Below are 18,679 nucleotides of genomic sequence, written 5' to 3' on the forward strand. Positions count from 1 at the left end.
TCTGAAGGCAGTTTTTCAGATTTTTCTCCCATAGACCCAAGTATTCCTCTTTATTTTTCTTGGTTAACTTTAACTCAAAAAATTGGAATTGCCTTGTTGTTGAAATCTGGTAATTAAACTTGCCTTCAACACGTGTGCTTTGAACATCTTCCTCGCATTAAACATGACCTAATGCTTTATTAAAATGCAGATGTGACGGATAGGCATCACACACACAATAACACGTAGGCCTACACCGCCACACACACACCACACTTTCCCCTCTTTTCTTTATCCTTCCCGTTTCAAGGTTGCACACTTGATAGCTCTATATTGTTTTGCATACTTTTATATCCACTCATATTGCTCTTACCGTTTGGGGCGTTGGGTATGCGCTCCGCTGTGTCCCGTCTGTGTGCCAAACACAGGCGGACCATTTCCGTAATGTAAATAGGCGCACGTGGCGCGCCATAGTGGTCACGTGACTTAATTGATTACCGAAATGTTTGTTTTCAAATTATCTCCACAAATAAGTTGCTGAACAACATATTGATTAAAATGTGTAAAGCAGGGATGAGTGATCCACAGGGAGGTAAAAGGTTAAAAACTGTTCATTCATGAGAAAATGTGTTTGTTTATTAACAATATTCTGTAAATCATGACGCCCTGTGGGAGGGGCGTTTTGTTTAAAAGAGGGGGGGGGGTATTTGAAAAGAGAACCCCGTCACAACAATGCATTGAAGTTAATGGGACCACGCTTAGGGCCTTGCTGGGAGTGATCAGACACTGGTAGACAGGAAGTTTGCACCACCCAACAGTGAAAGTGAAACCATCCCTATCTGTTGTGTTCATGGAAACGAGAAGACTTATCCAACAGCGAACATGTACAATGTACACCGTAGTAACATTTATTATCAACTAAACTTTTCAGCTGTTGTGAATCATTCATTATTAGCTCTTATGTGATGAAGTAATTCGCTCAACAGTGCACTCAAACTTCACGGCTGTTATTACCATGCAATACTCACCCCTGCGTGTCTGGTTTCCAAGCTGCCATAACAGATGTATTTTATATCGAGCTGTGAACGCAAATCAAACTGTACAAATAGAAAGGCATCACTTTTACACTTTATTGTTGAAAGTTGTTACAAAAAAAGTGTTTGCTGGAAACATTCTTTGTTTTCGCCTTTACAAGCACATAGAGACCAAGACAGGAGAAGAAGACGAGCGAGTGAGTGGAGGGCGGTGACGACGGACTTGTGTATGTGCAGGACAACAAACAAACAAAGGGTTGAGATAACAGTACAGAGTGAGTGTGAAGCCCTTACTTACACACTTAATCCACAGAGGGAGCCATGACACGAAACTGAACTTTGTAAAGGAGACTCAGGACGCAAAACCTTCAATCCAGAATATACCTTTTACTTTTGAGGTATCCTCAGAAGACCTTAGCAGTGTGCGTGTGTGTGCGCGTGTGTGTGTGCGCGTGTAGATCAAACACAGGTCATTGTTTCTCTCCCTGAGGCGAGTTGGTATGTTGCAGTCCAAGCACAGGAGTGATGAACATAATCCTGGACTCAAAAACGACACACTTAGAATCATTCTCAAAATAAATTACAACTTCTCTCTCTCTCTCTCTCTCTCTCACACACACTTTATTTTGCCCAGGGATGATTGATGTGTTTGAAGGACAGGTAAAGAACGTTCTGTGGTGGTGTTGGGGGGGTTTCTACAGTTTAAGTGTGTCACACTCTTCCTACACTGACAGTGGCTGCACTGGATGGACCACAGAGAGGCGCTGCCGATGTGCTGCGTGTATTTTCAGACGTCTGAGAGGATTTGTGCTTCATGAAACATCATGACCGTCCTCTCTGCACTCCTTAATTAGTCTCGAAGTGGAATAGTTTGGATAGACTAAGCGTTTATGAATACTCCATACTGTTTTTATCCATTGCACATGCATATGGTGTCTGTCATTCTTAACAGTAGAAACTGTAACCTACAAAACGATGAATACTTAAGGTCGATCTTGTAGGCATTGTGTCACATGATCTTTTGTTGACGTATTTTTGTATCTCCATTTCTCCAAGAACCTTTAAGGACTGTGCATCAAACCTGAGTTAAACAGCTACAGTTGTGTTTTGTTGCTTACTTGATGACTTCCTCAACTTACCTTTTCCCACTACTTATGGCTCAATGAACAGTCCATATTGTTTCAACTCTAATTTAAAAAAAAAAAAAATCCCGACGCCCACTACAGAAACTTACAAGACTGGAGTTTCGTTCATTTTCAATTTCACCAGACAGGAAGTCACCGAACATTTTAATGACTCAGCTTAAAGCAAAAATGAATACTGGTAAGAATACTGTATCGTCATGGTTTCACCTGAAACTGTGCCAGCGGGACTCAAACATCACAGCAGGCAGAATGAACCCGACTTCACTTACATTTCATAAATGTATTTGACCTGGTCTGGTTACACTGTGTACAATGTGTGTGTGTGTGTGTAGGTGTGTGTGTGTGTGTGTGTGTGCGAGACATTAGCTACATCGCTGCGGTATCACAGCTGACCAATAATCAGAAAAAGACTCACTCGCCCACAGAATCATTTCACTTTAAAGGGAGGGAGCGTCACTCACGCTACGCAAACAAGACTTTAAGACTCAGTTACCCATAATGCTTTAGGAGGTGTCCGTTCAAAATCTATTGCTTTGAATGTGAAAAGGCTGTTAATGCCTATTGAGAGGAATAAAATAACTGAAGGGTTAACACACTTAGTGAGAGCACAGGGGACGAATAAATACAACAAATCGATCTGAGAGGTTTACATGGGGCGTGTGTGTGTGTGTGTGTGTGTGTGTGTGTGTGTGTGTGTGTTTGGGGAGGGGGGGGGAGACACAGAACAAAACCCTCAGAATACACCTAAAAATGCATCTCTGATTAACAATATACTGTTTTTTGAAATTTAAATGCTAAATAGTATCTGACAGATAAAGGATGAAGCGATGGTTCCCAGGCCATAAATAAACATCTTTGTTTATAATTAGCTCTAAGAGATGTACACAGATGTATATTGCAACAATAAACGAGGATAAAAACCGTTTGTTTGCGCTACGGTATGTTGTTGTTGTTTTTTAAAAATACTGTTGTTGAAAGTTTTTTTTCTGAGGAACAAACAAAAGGTTTACCCAGCAGTGTTCTTGGTTTGGTTTTTTTTTTTTGTGTCTCTGGTTTCACATGAAAATATAGAAATCTTTGTTGTCATTCATGAAAAAGCAATACAAAGGTCACTTAAATATGAGACAAAAGGTCCAGAAAAGAGTTGTTTTATCTTAACTGCAGAGGGGGAGAAAACAAATCCGTGGAAGCTCCCAGTTTTTTCATTGCAGGTCCAAACAAAGAAAACCCCGCCTCCCTCCCCCCCACTTTGCTTCCACCAAAGGATGCTGGGAAGCCGGCGCTGCTAGTCTAGCGGTCCCTGGAAGATGAGTCTGACGAAGCCCTGCTCACCAGTCAGCTGCTGTGCGCAGAATGGGCAGGCAGCGTGGAAGGTGTGTGTGCCGTGCGGCAGAGGGATCTGACTCCAGAAGGCCGCCGTCTTCTCCGAACAAACGTGGCCGCAGGGGTTAAAGGCGTGAGTGGGCGGGGCGGCGTCGACGTAAAACCCCGCCTCGCAGCCCAGCCACAGTGGCACGTACGGCCCTTTCGCTCGGCACATGGGACACTCGCGAAGTCGTCCCTCGCGGCCCTCCCTCTCCTCGCGGTGGTTGCCCCAGTTGTGGTAGCCGTGCACGTGGCCGCACTGGAGGTAGACCCAGGGCTGCTTCTCGTCCGGCGTGTCCTTGCGACGCATCGAGGGGAAGGCCAGCGTGTTGAAGCCGACAGGGCACTGCGGCCGGGCCGCGTTGATCTCCTGCCGCAGCGCCTCCAGGTGTTTGAGGGTGGGAGTGCGAGAAAGGCCTTCAGCCGTGCGCCACAGCAGGGTCGCGCCACAGAGGTCGATGAGAGAGCCGTCCACCAGCTCCTGACTCTCCGTCTCCACCTGGAAGAGAGAGAGAGGCGACACAGAGGTCAGACTCTACGCAAAAAAACGACTTTTTCTACATCAGTAGGTACGACAGATTGTTGGGAAGGTTTTCAAACGTTACCGTTCACTGAATACATTACATTTGTGGAGAAGAGGAGCGTATGAACTTGTCACAACAAACTCCATGACGCTGTTAGATAAAAACCTGGAGCTCACAAAGGTCAGTGCTGAGGAGAGTCAGCGGGGACGGGTATAACATTTCAGATCAAATCCATCGACTGTAATATTGGTTGTGACATGGCGTGACAGACCACCTCTCCGTGCCTGGAGCCCCACCGCTGGCTGGACTAAAAATACACTGAATACGTCCAGTGACTTTTCAGTAGATCAGTTTCAGCTTTATTTCTGTTAACAGACAAAACATCAGTGCTCGCATGTTAGCGTGAAAGGAGCCTGGGGAAGTGACAATATTTTCATATTTTGGTGTTTATGGTACTCAATCTGGAAGTTCCTTAAAAGTCGACCAAATAGAAAAACAACACAATTAGATTACACAGTCCAAAGACTCCCATTGTTGAAGGATATTTCCAAATGTTCCTACATGATTTTTGTTAACTCATATTTTTAACTCGTATGTAAATAAACGTGAGGACAGAGTTATGCCCCAACATGACACTGAAATGGAACAACAGTTGTATGCAACAGAATGTATGCACGACTCCTCGCTCAGGTTTGTAGTTCTGATCTGAGCTCAGTAGGAGGCAGTGTAACACTTTTTTCTCCATTCTGTTTGTCCTTCAGAAAAAGAAAAAAAAACCCTTTGATTCAGGGACTGACAGCTGGGGTCAAGATGACTCAAGGACTAAAAGAACAGGGAGTGCGTGTGTGTGTGTGTGTGTGTGTGTGTGTGTGTGTGTGTGTGTGTGTGTGTGTGTGTGTGTGTGTGTGTGTGTGTGTGTGTGTGTGTGTGTGTGTGTGTGTGTGTGTGTGTGTGTGTGTGTGTGTGTGTGTGTGTGTGTGCGTGTGGAGCTGCTGGAAAACTAAGTCAAGTGGTGTCTTGAGGTTCTACCAGATTGGTCAGAGAGGGAAATTCCATGTTTAGATAACCAGAGGACAACAGAATAAAAAAGAGGATAACATGGCTTTTTTTTTTTTCTCCTTGTGACCTACTTTGACCTTTATTTGTCATCTCTGAGAGCACGTGTGCTTTTAACGTCAGCGAGGCCTTTTACATACTTACCCAGTAACACACGGACACACGTCCACCCAGGAAAGCTCAGTCGAGTTATGATTGGCTGCTTAAGTGTAACGGAACATGTTAAGAGTCACGCTCAAGGCAAACAGCTGTTTTTGAGGGGGGTTTTTTCCCTTTAGTGCTTTGATTTCTCACAATGTTTTAAACCCAACAACTCTCCTGCCACAATGCTGAACACAAAAGATTAGAGTCATAAAATAGTATTCTGTATGTCTGATCAATAATAACCACAGTCAATGTTTATGATGTGAGAACGCTAGGTCGGGTTAATCCATGTAAATGTCCTCACGCTCTCAGCCTCGACACACAGTTCTAATTTAATGAAATAATAAGGAATCATAATTAGGCTGGCCTATTGTTTTTTTGTTTTGTTTTTCAGTAGAACTACTTATTTTTCAATTGTTTTGCCGGAACAGTTTTCTTTTCTCCAGGTGTCATATTTTACAACTAATGAATATTTTCACACAATTTAAGGACAGAAAAATTCTCAAAAAAAGATTTGAAAACTCCAACTGAATTCAACGGCACACCTCAAGACAGAGACCTCTTAACACACGCGCGCACGTTATTTTAGTCCAGATAGCTTTTTGGCAAACTTGCCGAGACCACTTCTTCCCTCTGCTTAATCAGAAAGTCCTTCAGCTGTTAACCTTCGTGAATGCAGGGCACTTATCCAATTCAGAGGGCTGTGTGCTTCCAAAGGCGGCGAGGGGAGGGAGCATTAACACGGGACTACAAAGCTGAGCCGTCTCTCACAACATGACAGTAAAGTAATCCACAGTTTTAGCGATTAAGCATGTATATGTAGTAGTTGTAATGACTGTAAAAAAGGAGTTGAAATGGGCCTATGAGCATCTCTGAAAGAAACGCTCCTTGTATCAGAGGCAGGAGGGCTTTGTTTGATTGACAGCTGCTGGCCAGATAATCTCCTGCAGGGAACAGACATGGAACAAAGTTACGATGTTGCTTGTATTTTCAGGGGCAGGTGGCGTGTTTTAAGCAGCGTCACGGAGAAAAAAAAGAAAAAAAGTCCCAGCGTCAAATCATCTTGTTCCATCTATACCTTCATTGACAACAGACGCATCTCAATTTTGTTGTTTTGATTTCGTGAGATGTGATGCGAACAAAAATGTTTCTTTCAAACTGTGACATCATCGGCGACGGCGCAACCATCGACGGAGGGCTTTCTCCCGAGTCGTCTCCTCCTGAGCGTGCGTTCAGCTTGACAATGAAAGCGCCTTCATGTTCTCACAGCATACACTGTGAAAATAGGTGCTTTCCCCCGAGCCCGCTATCTAAATTGTAGATCAGCTGTGGAATAATGAGCGGTTTTCTATAGAGGCGTTTAATGCACACTCAGTTAACTCTGGAGGTGGTAAAGGGCAGGAGGAGATAAGAGAGACGTTAATTAATGCTGCTCTGGAGAGACTTGAAAACAGGTGGGACAGCAGATAAAGAGACAGCTTAATGTTTCTGACTGTGCGCGTTTGTTTGATGATGTGTACGATGTGGGAGGCGAGGGGGAGAGGGGGAGGGGGCGCAGAGACCTAATTAAACACACAATCAACAACTTGAATCCAGTCAGAAATGGCGGTCATGCTAGTGAGACCCAAGGTGAGTCAGGATTGGCTGAGAGGCTCTGATGTCAGCTGGAGGATCCCCTTACAAGGTCCTGTTACATACTGCTCTTACAGTCAAGACGGTTCCCATGGAGATGGCATCCAGATAGCCTCCCGGTGATGTTGGGCTCTGACTGAGCCCTGCTGTCTGAGTGACAGAGTCAGTAGAGAGTGATGAAGAGGAGTCTAGAGAATCAGTGTTCATGGAGCTTATTGTGTGTTATTCACTTTTAACGTTTGGCCGTCAGAACTTTTATTCTAATGGTTCGACTTCAGATTATTATTATTTTTTTTTTCTTAAAGCTCTAAAGATACAAATCAGTGGATTCAGACAGTAAGTGAACACAGTGGGGCATTACGCAGCCACACATCCAAGTAGTTCCCTCTGGAGCTGGTAAAGACTCAGCAGGGAGTTTTGATTGTCAATACAGGAAGTTTGTTTTGGAGACTAAATAGTATTGACCAATCATGTAACAGCAGCTGAGGTGTGATCTGTTGTTGCAGGTACTATTCTGCTTAAGACTTTTAATTTGCAAATAAATCACAAGAAATTTAGTGAAGTCTCTGTGTTATTAACTATTTACAGTTAGACTAAGACTCACCAGAAACAGATACAAAAAAAGTGTAATGTGTGATTGGGAAAGTTGTCAGCTGTCTGAACAGCTCACCCCTCTTTACATGCTTCTCAGCTGGAGAAATCCCATAAGCACAGATTCCTTTACAAAGCTGTACAGTGGATCCAGAAATACTCTGAGAGCACACGTGACGTTGGAAGGTCAAAAGCCTTTCAGTAAGTGTATCTCTGATTTAGATGTTCACCGCTCTCTGAGTGAATTCGCTGCTTTGTGTCTTTTTCTCACCATCTTTCCTCGTTGCTGCGCTGAGCGGGTCTCCCGTAGGGTGAAGACATTGCCGCAGACAGAGATCTCCCTCCAGACGCCCGGTTTGGAGTCTTGGGTGAAACCGTTTCGTGGATGCATCACCAGCACGCCGTTAGTGGTCAGCCCGTCCATTTGACCATCGAAAGTCTTCCATTTAGCAGCTTTCTCCTGAAAAAAGGAAAAGCCATTTGAAAGGTGTTGGAGGAACACTCTGACTGGATCATAGTCGTTATTGTCACTTGGAATCAAACGTGATTTTTTCGTCTCTTGTGAATAAAACGCGGCTCACCCCGAGGAAGATGTTTTTGGAGGAGTCGAAGCCTGCGGCGTAGATGCGTGCGGTGTAAGGCGGCGTGCGCTGGCACTTAATGCGGCAGGCGAAACGGGAGATGGTGCTCTGGACCGACTGGGTGTCTGCGTTGCTCTGGCTTCCTGCCACAGTGTCCGTCACGACGAAGTCTATGGGACTCTCTGTTGATCGACCAATCTGGTGAAGAGAGACAGACACATGTTTTGAACAAGTCTGAGATGAGTTATCAACATCAGTAATAGATGAATTCAAGCCCAGAGAAAACACAATAATACACTCTGAAGAAGTTAGCTTAAAAAGGAGATAACTGAAGAAAAACAAAGTGTAGAGAATGAGAGTATTTGAAGCAGGATGGAAGGATTTAAATCCCATTGGGGGTTGAAATAATGAAGAAAACATGTTTTCTGGTGAATGTCTGAAGATGAGTTGGAGACACGTTTAACGCTGCATCACACACCCTGCTGCTAACATGAAACCCATAATAACCTCGAGGACACTCTGAGGTATGATGATGGTGCTTTGCTGCTCCTGACAGCGAGCTGGACCAGCACAGTACCATAATCACAGTATACAGAGCAGACTCACCTAGCGTTAGTGCTATAATCAAGACAGGGACACAATGACTTTGGATAAACGTTGTTTTGAAAGAAATGCGGCGATAACAACTTTTAAACTCTGGGACTGCTAAAAAAAAAAAAGGGCCTTCATTAAAAGTGTCTGAATGTCTTCATCTGTGTTTTAGTGACAGAAAATCTTTGAGCAACATCATGAACATTGACAGCTTCAACAGGAAGTGAAAGTTGAAGATCCTTACATTACTGACACTTCAGTAACTACGGATCAGATTAACAAGGTTTACAGAGTCTGACGCTGAAAGTGCATGGAGCATTCGGATGGCTTTTAAAGCTGTTTATTAAGAAATGTGATATTGGGAATCAGTGAGGTGACCGAGCATGTTTATGTTACATCAAAGTGGAGTATTTAAAATGTATGCTGAATCTGATGATTTGTGATGTCTGTTGATTTTGTTTGCAGGTCATCTATAGTATTCAGACGTTTAGCAGTCAGGTCGGTGCGTGATTAAAACGTGGATTTAAAGACATTTATTTGCTATCAGCATTGTTATTGAATCTTTGTGTTTTTTTTTAGTTTTGTCTGAGAAGAATACAAACATTTCTGATAACTGCATGAGTGCGAATAAGTCGTCCCAGGACATTCAGTAAATGAGCTGTATCAAACAAAAGGAACAGGTGATCAAACAGTACAGATAGATTAAAAAAAATACTATGGAGATTGTGATTGAGAAGATCTATATTTAAAGAGAAAAAAAATCATTTGACATCACAGAATTATCTCGAGAGCAAATAACAATAAAAAAAAGAGTCAAAAAATAGACTGCAGCTGGTTTTTGCCTGTGTCCCACTCCAACTTACATAACAGTGCCTCACGATTTTATAAACCTCTGCTCTCTACACATTCAGAAGTGCAGCTCCATGACTAACACTGACACTTGTTTCAACCTGTGCAGCAGTGAAGTGGAAAAACATCATGAGCGTAACTGGTGTTAAATCATCCGGTCCTGGTGGTAAAAGCTTGGGCCGCTTACCTGGAACATATCTGTATTGCTGTCATGGGTGTACTCCACCACCACCGTCTGAGCTCGAGACAGAGTGTAAGAGATGCTGTGCTGGTCTTTGTTGCTTATGGCCTGAAGGGGGGGGGAGAGAAGAGACAGATGAAGATCTCTTAAAACAGATACAAGGATTTGAAACTGATCACGCTTTATAGGAGAACTGTTCCTGTCAGAGAACAACAGAAACACATACTGTAGGATGGGCGAGGGGTTCAGTTTGTGTAGTCACTAGCTGGACTCAACACAGGCTACACATCTTACCAGTCCGTCAAGACCACCCAAAGGACAAACGCTCCACCAGACTCTCTAAGTGACTGTAGTAAAAGATCTGTGTAAGTGTGTTGAGAAACAAAAAAAAATCCCTGAAGTGCAGATGTTAAACGTAAGCTCCCCGCCTTTCATCCACTCTCCATTAAACTGATTTTGCAGGATGTCTGGGCGGCTTAGTAACTGACCGTGAAAACACACACACACACGCGCGCTTTAAAGGCCGATGACAAGAAATGCTCAGTTACCTTTCACCGGACTCTTCACATTTCTTCTCCTATAAAATGTCCCGCGCGTTCTCGGGCTCATGGGTCGACTTTACAGCTGTGTGACGACGCTTTCTGCCTGACGTCGTCTGACGCGCAAACCAGGACCGAAAATCTCAAACCGTGGCAGAGCGTAGGCATAAACACACGACCGTAGTTTATCTACCTGACTTTGTTTTCTCTGCACTTACTTATATGGGAGTTGTAGCACACGTGTTATTGTTGCTGATTTGGCTGCAGCTGTATGTGTTATCTGTCTGCTTTCAGCAGCACATACAGTAAGTTCAGCAAATAAATGTGTTCCCTTCTCCCAGGGTATTATCGACTAGTCCGCATCGATTGAACTATCATCACTCGACAGCCGACTTCTCAGGTGGTGAAACCCCCCCCCCCCCCCCCGAGTGTGATCCAGTTAAAATCTGTGGTAAAAAAAAAAAACACTGCTCAAATAGCTTTAAAACATCGGCTGAGCCCTATCGCTTCTTTCTGCTAACTCTGTCCTTTTTCCTGTCTGGTTGATGGGGCGTGTTGTGTGTGTGTGTGTGTGTGTGTGAGAGTGTGTGTATGTATATTATAAGAACAAAAAACAATTTCACAAAAGCCTTTGCTGGAGCAGTGCGGGCCAAATCTACTCGACTGGGTGTGTTTTATTTAAAGCTATCAGAGAAACTGAAGCACTCCCCGAAAAAGATACACGGCTAGTTTTTAACTTCATTTGATATCATCCTTTCTGTTTGCGATACTTTTCATAAACTCTAAAAGCACAAAGCTGCAGAGAAGATAAATCAGCAGGTAAGCCTCCCACTTTCAGGTCTGGAGCTGCTGATGTGTGGAATCTCAATGTGCAGGGTTGTGCACCTTGATGACTAAATCTTACTGTAATGTGTTTTCCCCTTTGTGTGTGTGTGTGTGTGTGTGTGTGTGTGTGTGTGTGTGTGTGTGTGTGTGTGTGTGTGTGTGTGTGTGTGTGTTTATGCATGTCTTACCTTGGCTGCCTGGGGAGAGCAGGCGACATGGACTGTGCTGGGTTTCACCCCGTTTGCCTTCGGTCTCTTACAAAGTGCAAAGCGGCTTTTGCGTCGGCCGCGGTCCCCGTTGGGCAGAGAGCCATTGTACCTGCACATACACACACACACACACACACACACACACACACACACACACACACACACACACACACACATACATACACATACATACACATACATACACAAGCACGCAACAAGATAGAGACACACAAACAAACACACACACATAAAGAAAACAATAGGGCATTATTGTCTGAGCAGCAGAACAATACACTAGTAACTCGTTCATTGTGATGGATGCTTGAGGCGTTCGGGTGCGCTCCCCGAGGAGCACATACAGGCACACACTTCGAAACGCCAACTGCAGCCTCGACTTTTCTTACATGCACAAAAAAAGCACATCATGTCCCATAACCTTCCGAAGCTCTCCAATCATAACCTCGGAGAGGCTGAGAAAATAATCACACAAAGAGTCTCATTTAGACTGAAGCATGGCCAAGGAGAGGAGAATAAACAGAGGCGTTCCCTCCGACAGAATGGAGTCTGTGTGACTCGTGACAACACGCAGCCTGTGTCTGAATGTGCGTCTCAGTGCGTCTCCGGCTAAATATGAAGCAAGTCTACAGTCTATCATCTACCATTCAGCACATTGCCTGTGTGCTGGTGGGTCTTTGGGGAGCTGAAATCCAACTGACCAACTAATCACTAGAAGTGATGGACTGCAGATGGAAAGTAGCCGTTGGCTAATTCTGGCATATTTACATGTATATGTTCATTAATATGCACTGTCTCTTTTAAATAAAAAATAAATAAATAAAGTGTTTGGATGATTTTATCCCTCCAAACAAACATGGAATTATTAAAAACAAGATTTTATTTATTTATTTTTAAATCCTGCGTCAAAAAAAAGTGCACATTAGGTTTCCTTATATGACTGTATGACTTATATCACTATATGTACTGTAGCTGTACTGACATCCTCTGATATCACAAGTTACAAAAGACTCGGGTTGGGTGAGATGTTTGAGGCACTGCGAGTCCGTTCTGCTGTGAGGTCATGTTGCTGCTAACAGAAGCCCGGCGTTATAAACACCTCGCTGCTTCACCATTGTTATGACATCCAGAGGCCACATAACTTGTGTTCTTCTCCAACTATGCTGATACACTGAAACTTCACTTCACTGCTGCAAAATGCATTGTGACAACTAAAAATAAAGAAGAAGAAAAAAAAATAGATTCCTAAAAGCATGGATGTTTCAAACTTTGCAAACCGGTTTTTCAGGTTTCAGAACTTTTACAAAAGTTCTTGAAAAAGGAACCAAACTTCAAACAGCGAAAAATACTGGACAGCAGAGTGACAAAAAAAAAGAAGTAATAAAGAGTTCATTGTTGTGAACAGATGCATGTGTAATGTCTGAAAAGCTTCTTAAAAGCAGTAAACATGAAGTCCAGTCATGACAGCACAGACAGTTTGAACGCGAGCCCGGCCTGCAGCGAAGTTTCTCTGACAGAGCGGATCCGCTGGGATCAAACGACGCTCCCAGGGTTTATGCGTAACCATGGTGAGGGAACAGAGTCACAGCAACATTTTGGGAAGAGTAACCATGGCAAGAGCGTAACCATGGTGAAGTTTAGCCCAAATCCAGAGCGAGGAGGGGAAGGGCTGTCTGCTGGATGGAGCTCAAAATGTTGCTGGAAGTTCAAGCTTAAAGTTCCCATGGGTAGCAGTAACGTGTGAGTTTACAAATCTGTATCCAAGTACTCTCTAAACAATCAAATACTGAAGGGTACTAACAAGTTAGCATCGGTTAGTGTTTGTATATAAAAGGTGACTCAAACATGGAGGCAGGAAGGACCACAGTGAAGAAAAACAAAAACACTGTTGTTGTTTTTTTTATTTCCTGAATTTGTGTTTTTTTGTTTTTTGTTTTTTTCCCCCCTCGAAAACACGACTAAACTAAAGCTCAGTGTGCAGCAGCAGGTTACCACCCATACACCTATAAAAGACATAAAGATAGGCTGTGTGGGTAATTACTGCGTAGGGATGAGTCACTCCGTGTCTCTGTTTGCACGTGTCAACATTACAAGGATATTAAAGCACAGCGAGAAACTGAAAAATGCATCAAAAATGATTTGGTTTTTTTTGGTGGGCATTTGACGATAGAGTGCAGATGTTGACGGCGACAAAAAGACCTTTTAAACTTGGTTCCAAAACAAAATGTAAAGGACGTAGACGCAAACTCCCGAGAGAGTAACTCTCTGAGCGAGCTCGTCTCCGTGAGTAAATGTGCACGTTAAAACGTCAATATTTCAGAATTTAACGGCGGGATGCTGAAGCTTGTAAAGTATTCCGCACGGCTTCAACAAGAGTCGTCCTTCACACGTGTGAAAAATGCATTCACATGAAGAGTCGTGAAGACACGCATTCGGTATGTTAATACAGAACCGCACACTTGTTTACAATGCCACGAGGATGTGCAAGAAGCCTGAAGCGTCCCCGCGGACGCTGCAGCATTCTTCGGGATTAGGACTTTAGCATCAGTGAGCTACACACATGGTGATGTTGGACTGAGGTTAGCTTTTTGTTTTTTTCTTTGTAGGGGGAGTTCCACACTCTGTAGTCTTCTCATTTGCAAGTAGAGTCAGTACTCCCAAAATATGAGTTTGAAGACATGAGTTCTGAAGCTGTTTATGAGCTAAAGTAAAGGCTGCCATATTGAGGCTTCAATATGGCAGCGGTAGCCTCAAACAGCAGTTTGTTGTTTTGGTTTCGTGCAGGTGCTGAAGGGCGGCATCGACTGGATCAACAAGTCACACACTCTTCCTTTGAAACGTAAAGATCAGATTGCGTCACAGTCAGGGCATGGCTGTCTAGAACCCCTCGTTTGACATTATTCGCTTGTATTCCAGCTGTTTCCATGGATTGAGAGTGTGGTGTTGATGAACAGTCGCCGAACTGCAGCTGCTTTCTGATCAACAGCACATAAAATATTCCCTTAACATGTGTTTTTTTTCAAATGTTAAAAAAAGAAGGAAAATGCAGTCAAGTGTAATTAAGTAAGAAGGTTTTGCAGTGCAGCATAAAGTTTGGGAGCATGCAATAGGTTGTTTTAACAAAGGCTGTGTAGCTTTGAGACTCTGCTGCATTAGAGACGAGTTTTGTGTTTGGTCGGAGGAAAAGAGGATCCTATGTTGGCTTTTATAAATCAAAGTTGTCCAGAGAGGCGCAGGGCCTTTACCTCGATGGAGAAGGTTTGAGGAAGAAGCAAGTTACTCAAGTCAGGGTTAGAGGGCAAACACACAAGTCTTAGTGTTTGATCCACTTAGAGTGGGCTGACATGCAGCACAGAGTGTGATTACTCATGCCTGCTAGGGATGAGAGCTCCTGTTGACCTTTCTCAAAAAAAAAAAGAGAAGAAGAAAAAAAAAAAAAAGAAGGCAGGCCTGACCCAATATGAACAAGTCTTGACCTAGAACCAAAATCTAGGAGTGGAAAAGAACGAGCAAAACGGAAAACTGGGGTTCTCCCTTGTAAAGGCATGGAACTGCCTTTATTGCTCAGTGCGTTTTGTTTTTTTTCCACTGAGGAAAATTTCCACGGTCATCTCCCTGACAATGTTACTCGAATCCAACCCCAGAACAACAAACTGTGAGTCAGCTGTGAAACCAACTGTGTTCCTGTTAGACCGATGTACGTGCATTAAAATGCATTTGTGCGTATGTGTGCATGTAAGGAGTCTTTCCGACATTCTGCATTCCTCTGTGGAGTGGGCCGGGATGGGGAGTGGATTGGAATAGCCCTTTGGGGAATAAACAGGAGACAGACAGATAAAGGAAGTACTTCACTGTTGTTATTGCAGAAATGTGTGTGGTTGTGCGCTTGTGTGTGTGTGTGTGTGTGTGTGTGTGTGTGTGTGTGTGTGTGTGTGTGTGTGTGTGTGTGTGTGTGTGTGTGTGTGTGTGTGTGTGTAGTTATTTGTCTACTATGCTGAAGATGCAGGGTGGGGTAAGCGTTTTTCCTACAGCTGAGTATGTGCGATCAGTTAAAGGGAGCGACGGCAAAGGTGTTTATAAGAGTATCAGGTCAAATCTCATCCTCTATTAAAAATCAAGTCATTGAGTCCTTTTATGGTGTCATAAAAAAAAATAATTCTGGAGCATAAATAGGACAGCCGATAGTATATCCGTCCGATATTTGCATATCCAGTGAGGATCGGTATCGGCTATTTTTATTCCATATATGTGCCGATATTATTAGATCTATTTAGCAGTCAAAGAACGTTTTATTTGAGTGTCCTTGTGTAACACTAGTCGTTCTTTTTTCAGGTTGTCACCAGCAGAGGGCGCTGCATGGATCATAACAAGCGTTATTACTCTTCATAGTGTCAAGCGGTGCCCATCTTTTCCTTGTTACTCTGTACATCTTCTCCACCAGGGTCTGATAACTGCATTTGAGGGGGGGGGGGGGGATAGACATATACTGTATTGGTATCAGATTTTTTTTCCCTCTCATGAATGTCACAAAAATCCCAAATCAGTCGGGTCCTTCTACATTTTAACTCTGGCTAAGCAGTCTGTGTGAACTCTGTGTGAAACATGCCGAGGAGGAGAATTAGAAATTCACAAGTTGAACGACCAATCAAAGTGCTTCTGAAGCCTTCCTGATGATTATCTCAAGACATTGGTTTTGTACCACAACAACAAGCCGTTCTCTCCTCACAGCTCCGTCTGTTGTTCTAAAGTGATCACTTTAATTATGATGGGCCATCGTCGGCATTTAGCCTAAACAAAGGAACAATACAGAGACACTCCAAATATGAAGACACTCGACGATGTTTGAACCACAGTACCCTGTAGAGTTTTCTTACAGTACAGACAACATGAACTTTGTTTACATCGAAAGGGAAATGTGAACTGAATACAATCTAATCCACATGACTGTGCTTCTCACATTAAATGTGGCTCGCCAAAATAAAAGGTCAGAGGGTTTTTTTTGGGACATTTTTAAGTATGTTTGCTCCTTAGATATTCAGTCTTTTGATTAAATATGAATGATTGGCCTTTCTGTCTTCACAATCTAAAAGGAAAGCTGAAGAGAGATGGGGAGTGTGGGAATCTGGGAAAGAGAAGAGGGTGGATGACATGAACTCGATGAAACCAGCTTCAAATGCAACTCGGACTGTAGCCTCTGTACACTGGGCGCCTGCTTTAACCACAGAGCTAACCAGCACACATTCAAAACATAAAATATGTTCAAGATCCAGTCAATAAAAAGGCCATAAAATGTTAGGAGTTGAGATGAGTTTGCTGTCATTAGAGCGTAGAGCGATATAACTCAAACAACCAAATACAGCAGGGTGTTTCACATAAGGAGGGGGGATTTGTGATTCCCACTTAGCCCTGCCTGGACACTGGGCGTGTTAGAAACACTGATCAGACTGATCAGAAGAGGAAACAAACAACCATGGCCCACGTCATTTAACCATAATCAGCCATGACTCATTGATCGAACGGTGACCAACACAATCAATCACAGCCAATACATACACCGTTCTGTTTTCTCGGACCAGCTGATACATGTCAGGGAACTCGGTTGTTTTGGGGCTGAGCTGAGTTTTGACAGCTTATTTTGGAATTGTCATTCAGTTGATGAACGCCGCTGATATTGGCTTACCCCAGCACAATGAGCTCTCCGTACTTCACTGGCAGTTTGGTGGAGGAGGTGGTGGAGATGTTTTCCTGCTCTGGGGAGTACATTGGGTAGGGCTCCATTCGAGCTTCCACGAGGAGGGGAGGCGAGATTGGTGAGATCCGAACAGGGCGAGGAAGGCGGGAAGGGGAAAGGAAGGGGAAAGGAGGGGAAGGAAGGGAGGGAAGGGGGGGGAGGGAGGGAGGGAGGTGCTGATCGAATGAAACAGGGGGGGTAAAGGAGGAGAAGGAAGGGGAAGGGTCAGCTGAGCCTCAGCTCCACCCTCTCATGCTTCATGAGTCTGTCTCTCGCAGCAGCAGCGCCACTTGTCCTGCAGGGAGACAAAGAAAGGATTTACATTAAGATTAGCACGTAAACTCGTTGGCTTATCCCAATTCCACTGATTTATTCTGGTCATGTAAAAAAGACATGCTAGCTTTTGGCCTAGTTAGCATCATTACTTAAAGTGAGAGTAAAACGATGCCTTTACGAAAGCACACCCACGACACACACCAAAAGAACACAAACAATAACATCACTTCACTTCCAAGAAGTCGTCCCTTTTATATAGATGAACATTTCTCCTACAAGTCCCAGAGTGCCCTTCTGCCAAGAGAGTGCAAAACCACATATGAATAAAGGATAGGAAGTAAAGTGTTTCGGTGATGTGTGGGGATGGAGGGCTTTGTTCCAGGATGCTCTCGGTGAGTTCAACAGATAAGAGATCCAGTCCCATCAGAGCGAGAGGCAGGAGCTCATTCTGAGAAAACGCTTCACATGAAACGTCAGAGGAAAGCTTTATTCAGCACACAGGAAGACAATGTTTTTATTACAGTCTCTGTAAAAATGTTTTTCTCTTTGCTTGTTTTTTTTTATTTATTTTTTTTACTCAACCTATGAATGATATCTTCAGCATCACATGCTCAGCGATTTCCAAAGAAGCTGGATTTAACAAACATAATAGTTTGCCCTTTATTTAACCTGGAAAACTCCCCGAAACGTTGACCATTCACAAAGGTCAAAGTCATAGAGAGTCAGTGTGTTAGAAAAAGTCAGAGGCCCAGAGGGTTCGCTTTGCCTCAACGTGGAAAGAAAGAACTTTCTTATCTGACATCCTTCCACAGAATGAATACGTGTAAACAGTTATTTTTCTACACTTCAAACAAAACAGCACGCACAGTGCAATGTTCTGCAGCCACAGAGACGACAGTGTGTTATTCCAGTACTACACTTCCAAACCATTTCATGTCAATCCATCTGAACAGACGTTCAGTCACACCTCCTGTCCACATGCTCACTGAAGTCCCATATGGACCCTACATCACAGCACACTAAGGTACAGCTAACACTATATAATCAAGAGCTGGATCGACCGCGTGTCATGCACGGCAGGTGATGGTGGAGAAGTTTCTCATTTAAGCTACATCAAGATTAGAACCGTACATGAACACACAAGAAAGTTGCTCATGCATGGATGTTCATTTTTAAAGCTGTTTTAAATTGTACCTGTTCAAGTAACAATAACGGTGAGAAATGCCACCCACATAACTCTCTCCAAAAGGTGTTAACACGGTGTTAAATATAGCTCTTATCAGGGACCGTGTGGGGAGAAAAGAGGATCGAGGAAATCAGGGTTTAACAAAGTGAAGTGAACGCGTGCAATGTATATCGTCGGTCCAAAAACCTCTCATGGGCAGAGTTGGCGTGATGAGTGTTTTTTCTTG

At 43.5% G+C, this 18,679-nt stretch overlaps 1 protein-coding gene across 1 annotated transcript in view; it reads right to left on the reverse strand.

The window, feature by feature from the left end:
• Positions 1-1,095: 1,095 nt before the first annotated feature.
• peli1b (pellino E3 ubiquitin protein ligase 1b) overlaps positions 1,096-18,679 on the reverse strand; it is a 34,617-nt gene continuing 17,033 nt past the window's right edge. The window contains exons 2-7 of the mRNA XM_079362475.1: positions 16,941-17,286; positions 11,225-11,354; positions 9,679-9,780; positions 8,052-8,249; positions 7,742-7,930; positions 1,096-4,022 (exon numbers count right to left, since the gene is read on the reverse strand). Coding sequence (XP_079218601.1) covers positions 3,444-4,022; positions 7,742-7,930; positions 8,052-8,249; positions 9,679-9,780; positions 11,225-11,354; positions 16,941-17,038 — 1,296 coding nt within the window. The 5' untranslated portion in view covers positions 17,039-17,286 and the 3' untranslated portion in view covers positions 1,096-3,443. The remainder of the gene's footprint in view (positions 4,023-7,741; positions 7,931-8,051; positions 8,250-9,678; positions 9,781-11,224; positions 11,355-16,940; positions 17,287-18,679) is intronic.

This window comes from Symphodus melops (assembly GCF_947650265.1).
Source record: "Symphodus melops genome assembly, chromosome: 15".
In the NCBI taxonomy this organism is placed as follows: domain Eukaryota; kingdom Metazoa; phylum Chordata; class Actinopteri; order Labriformes; family Labridae; genus Symphodus; species Symphodus melops.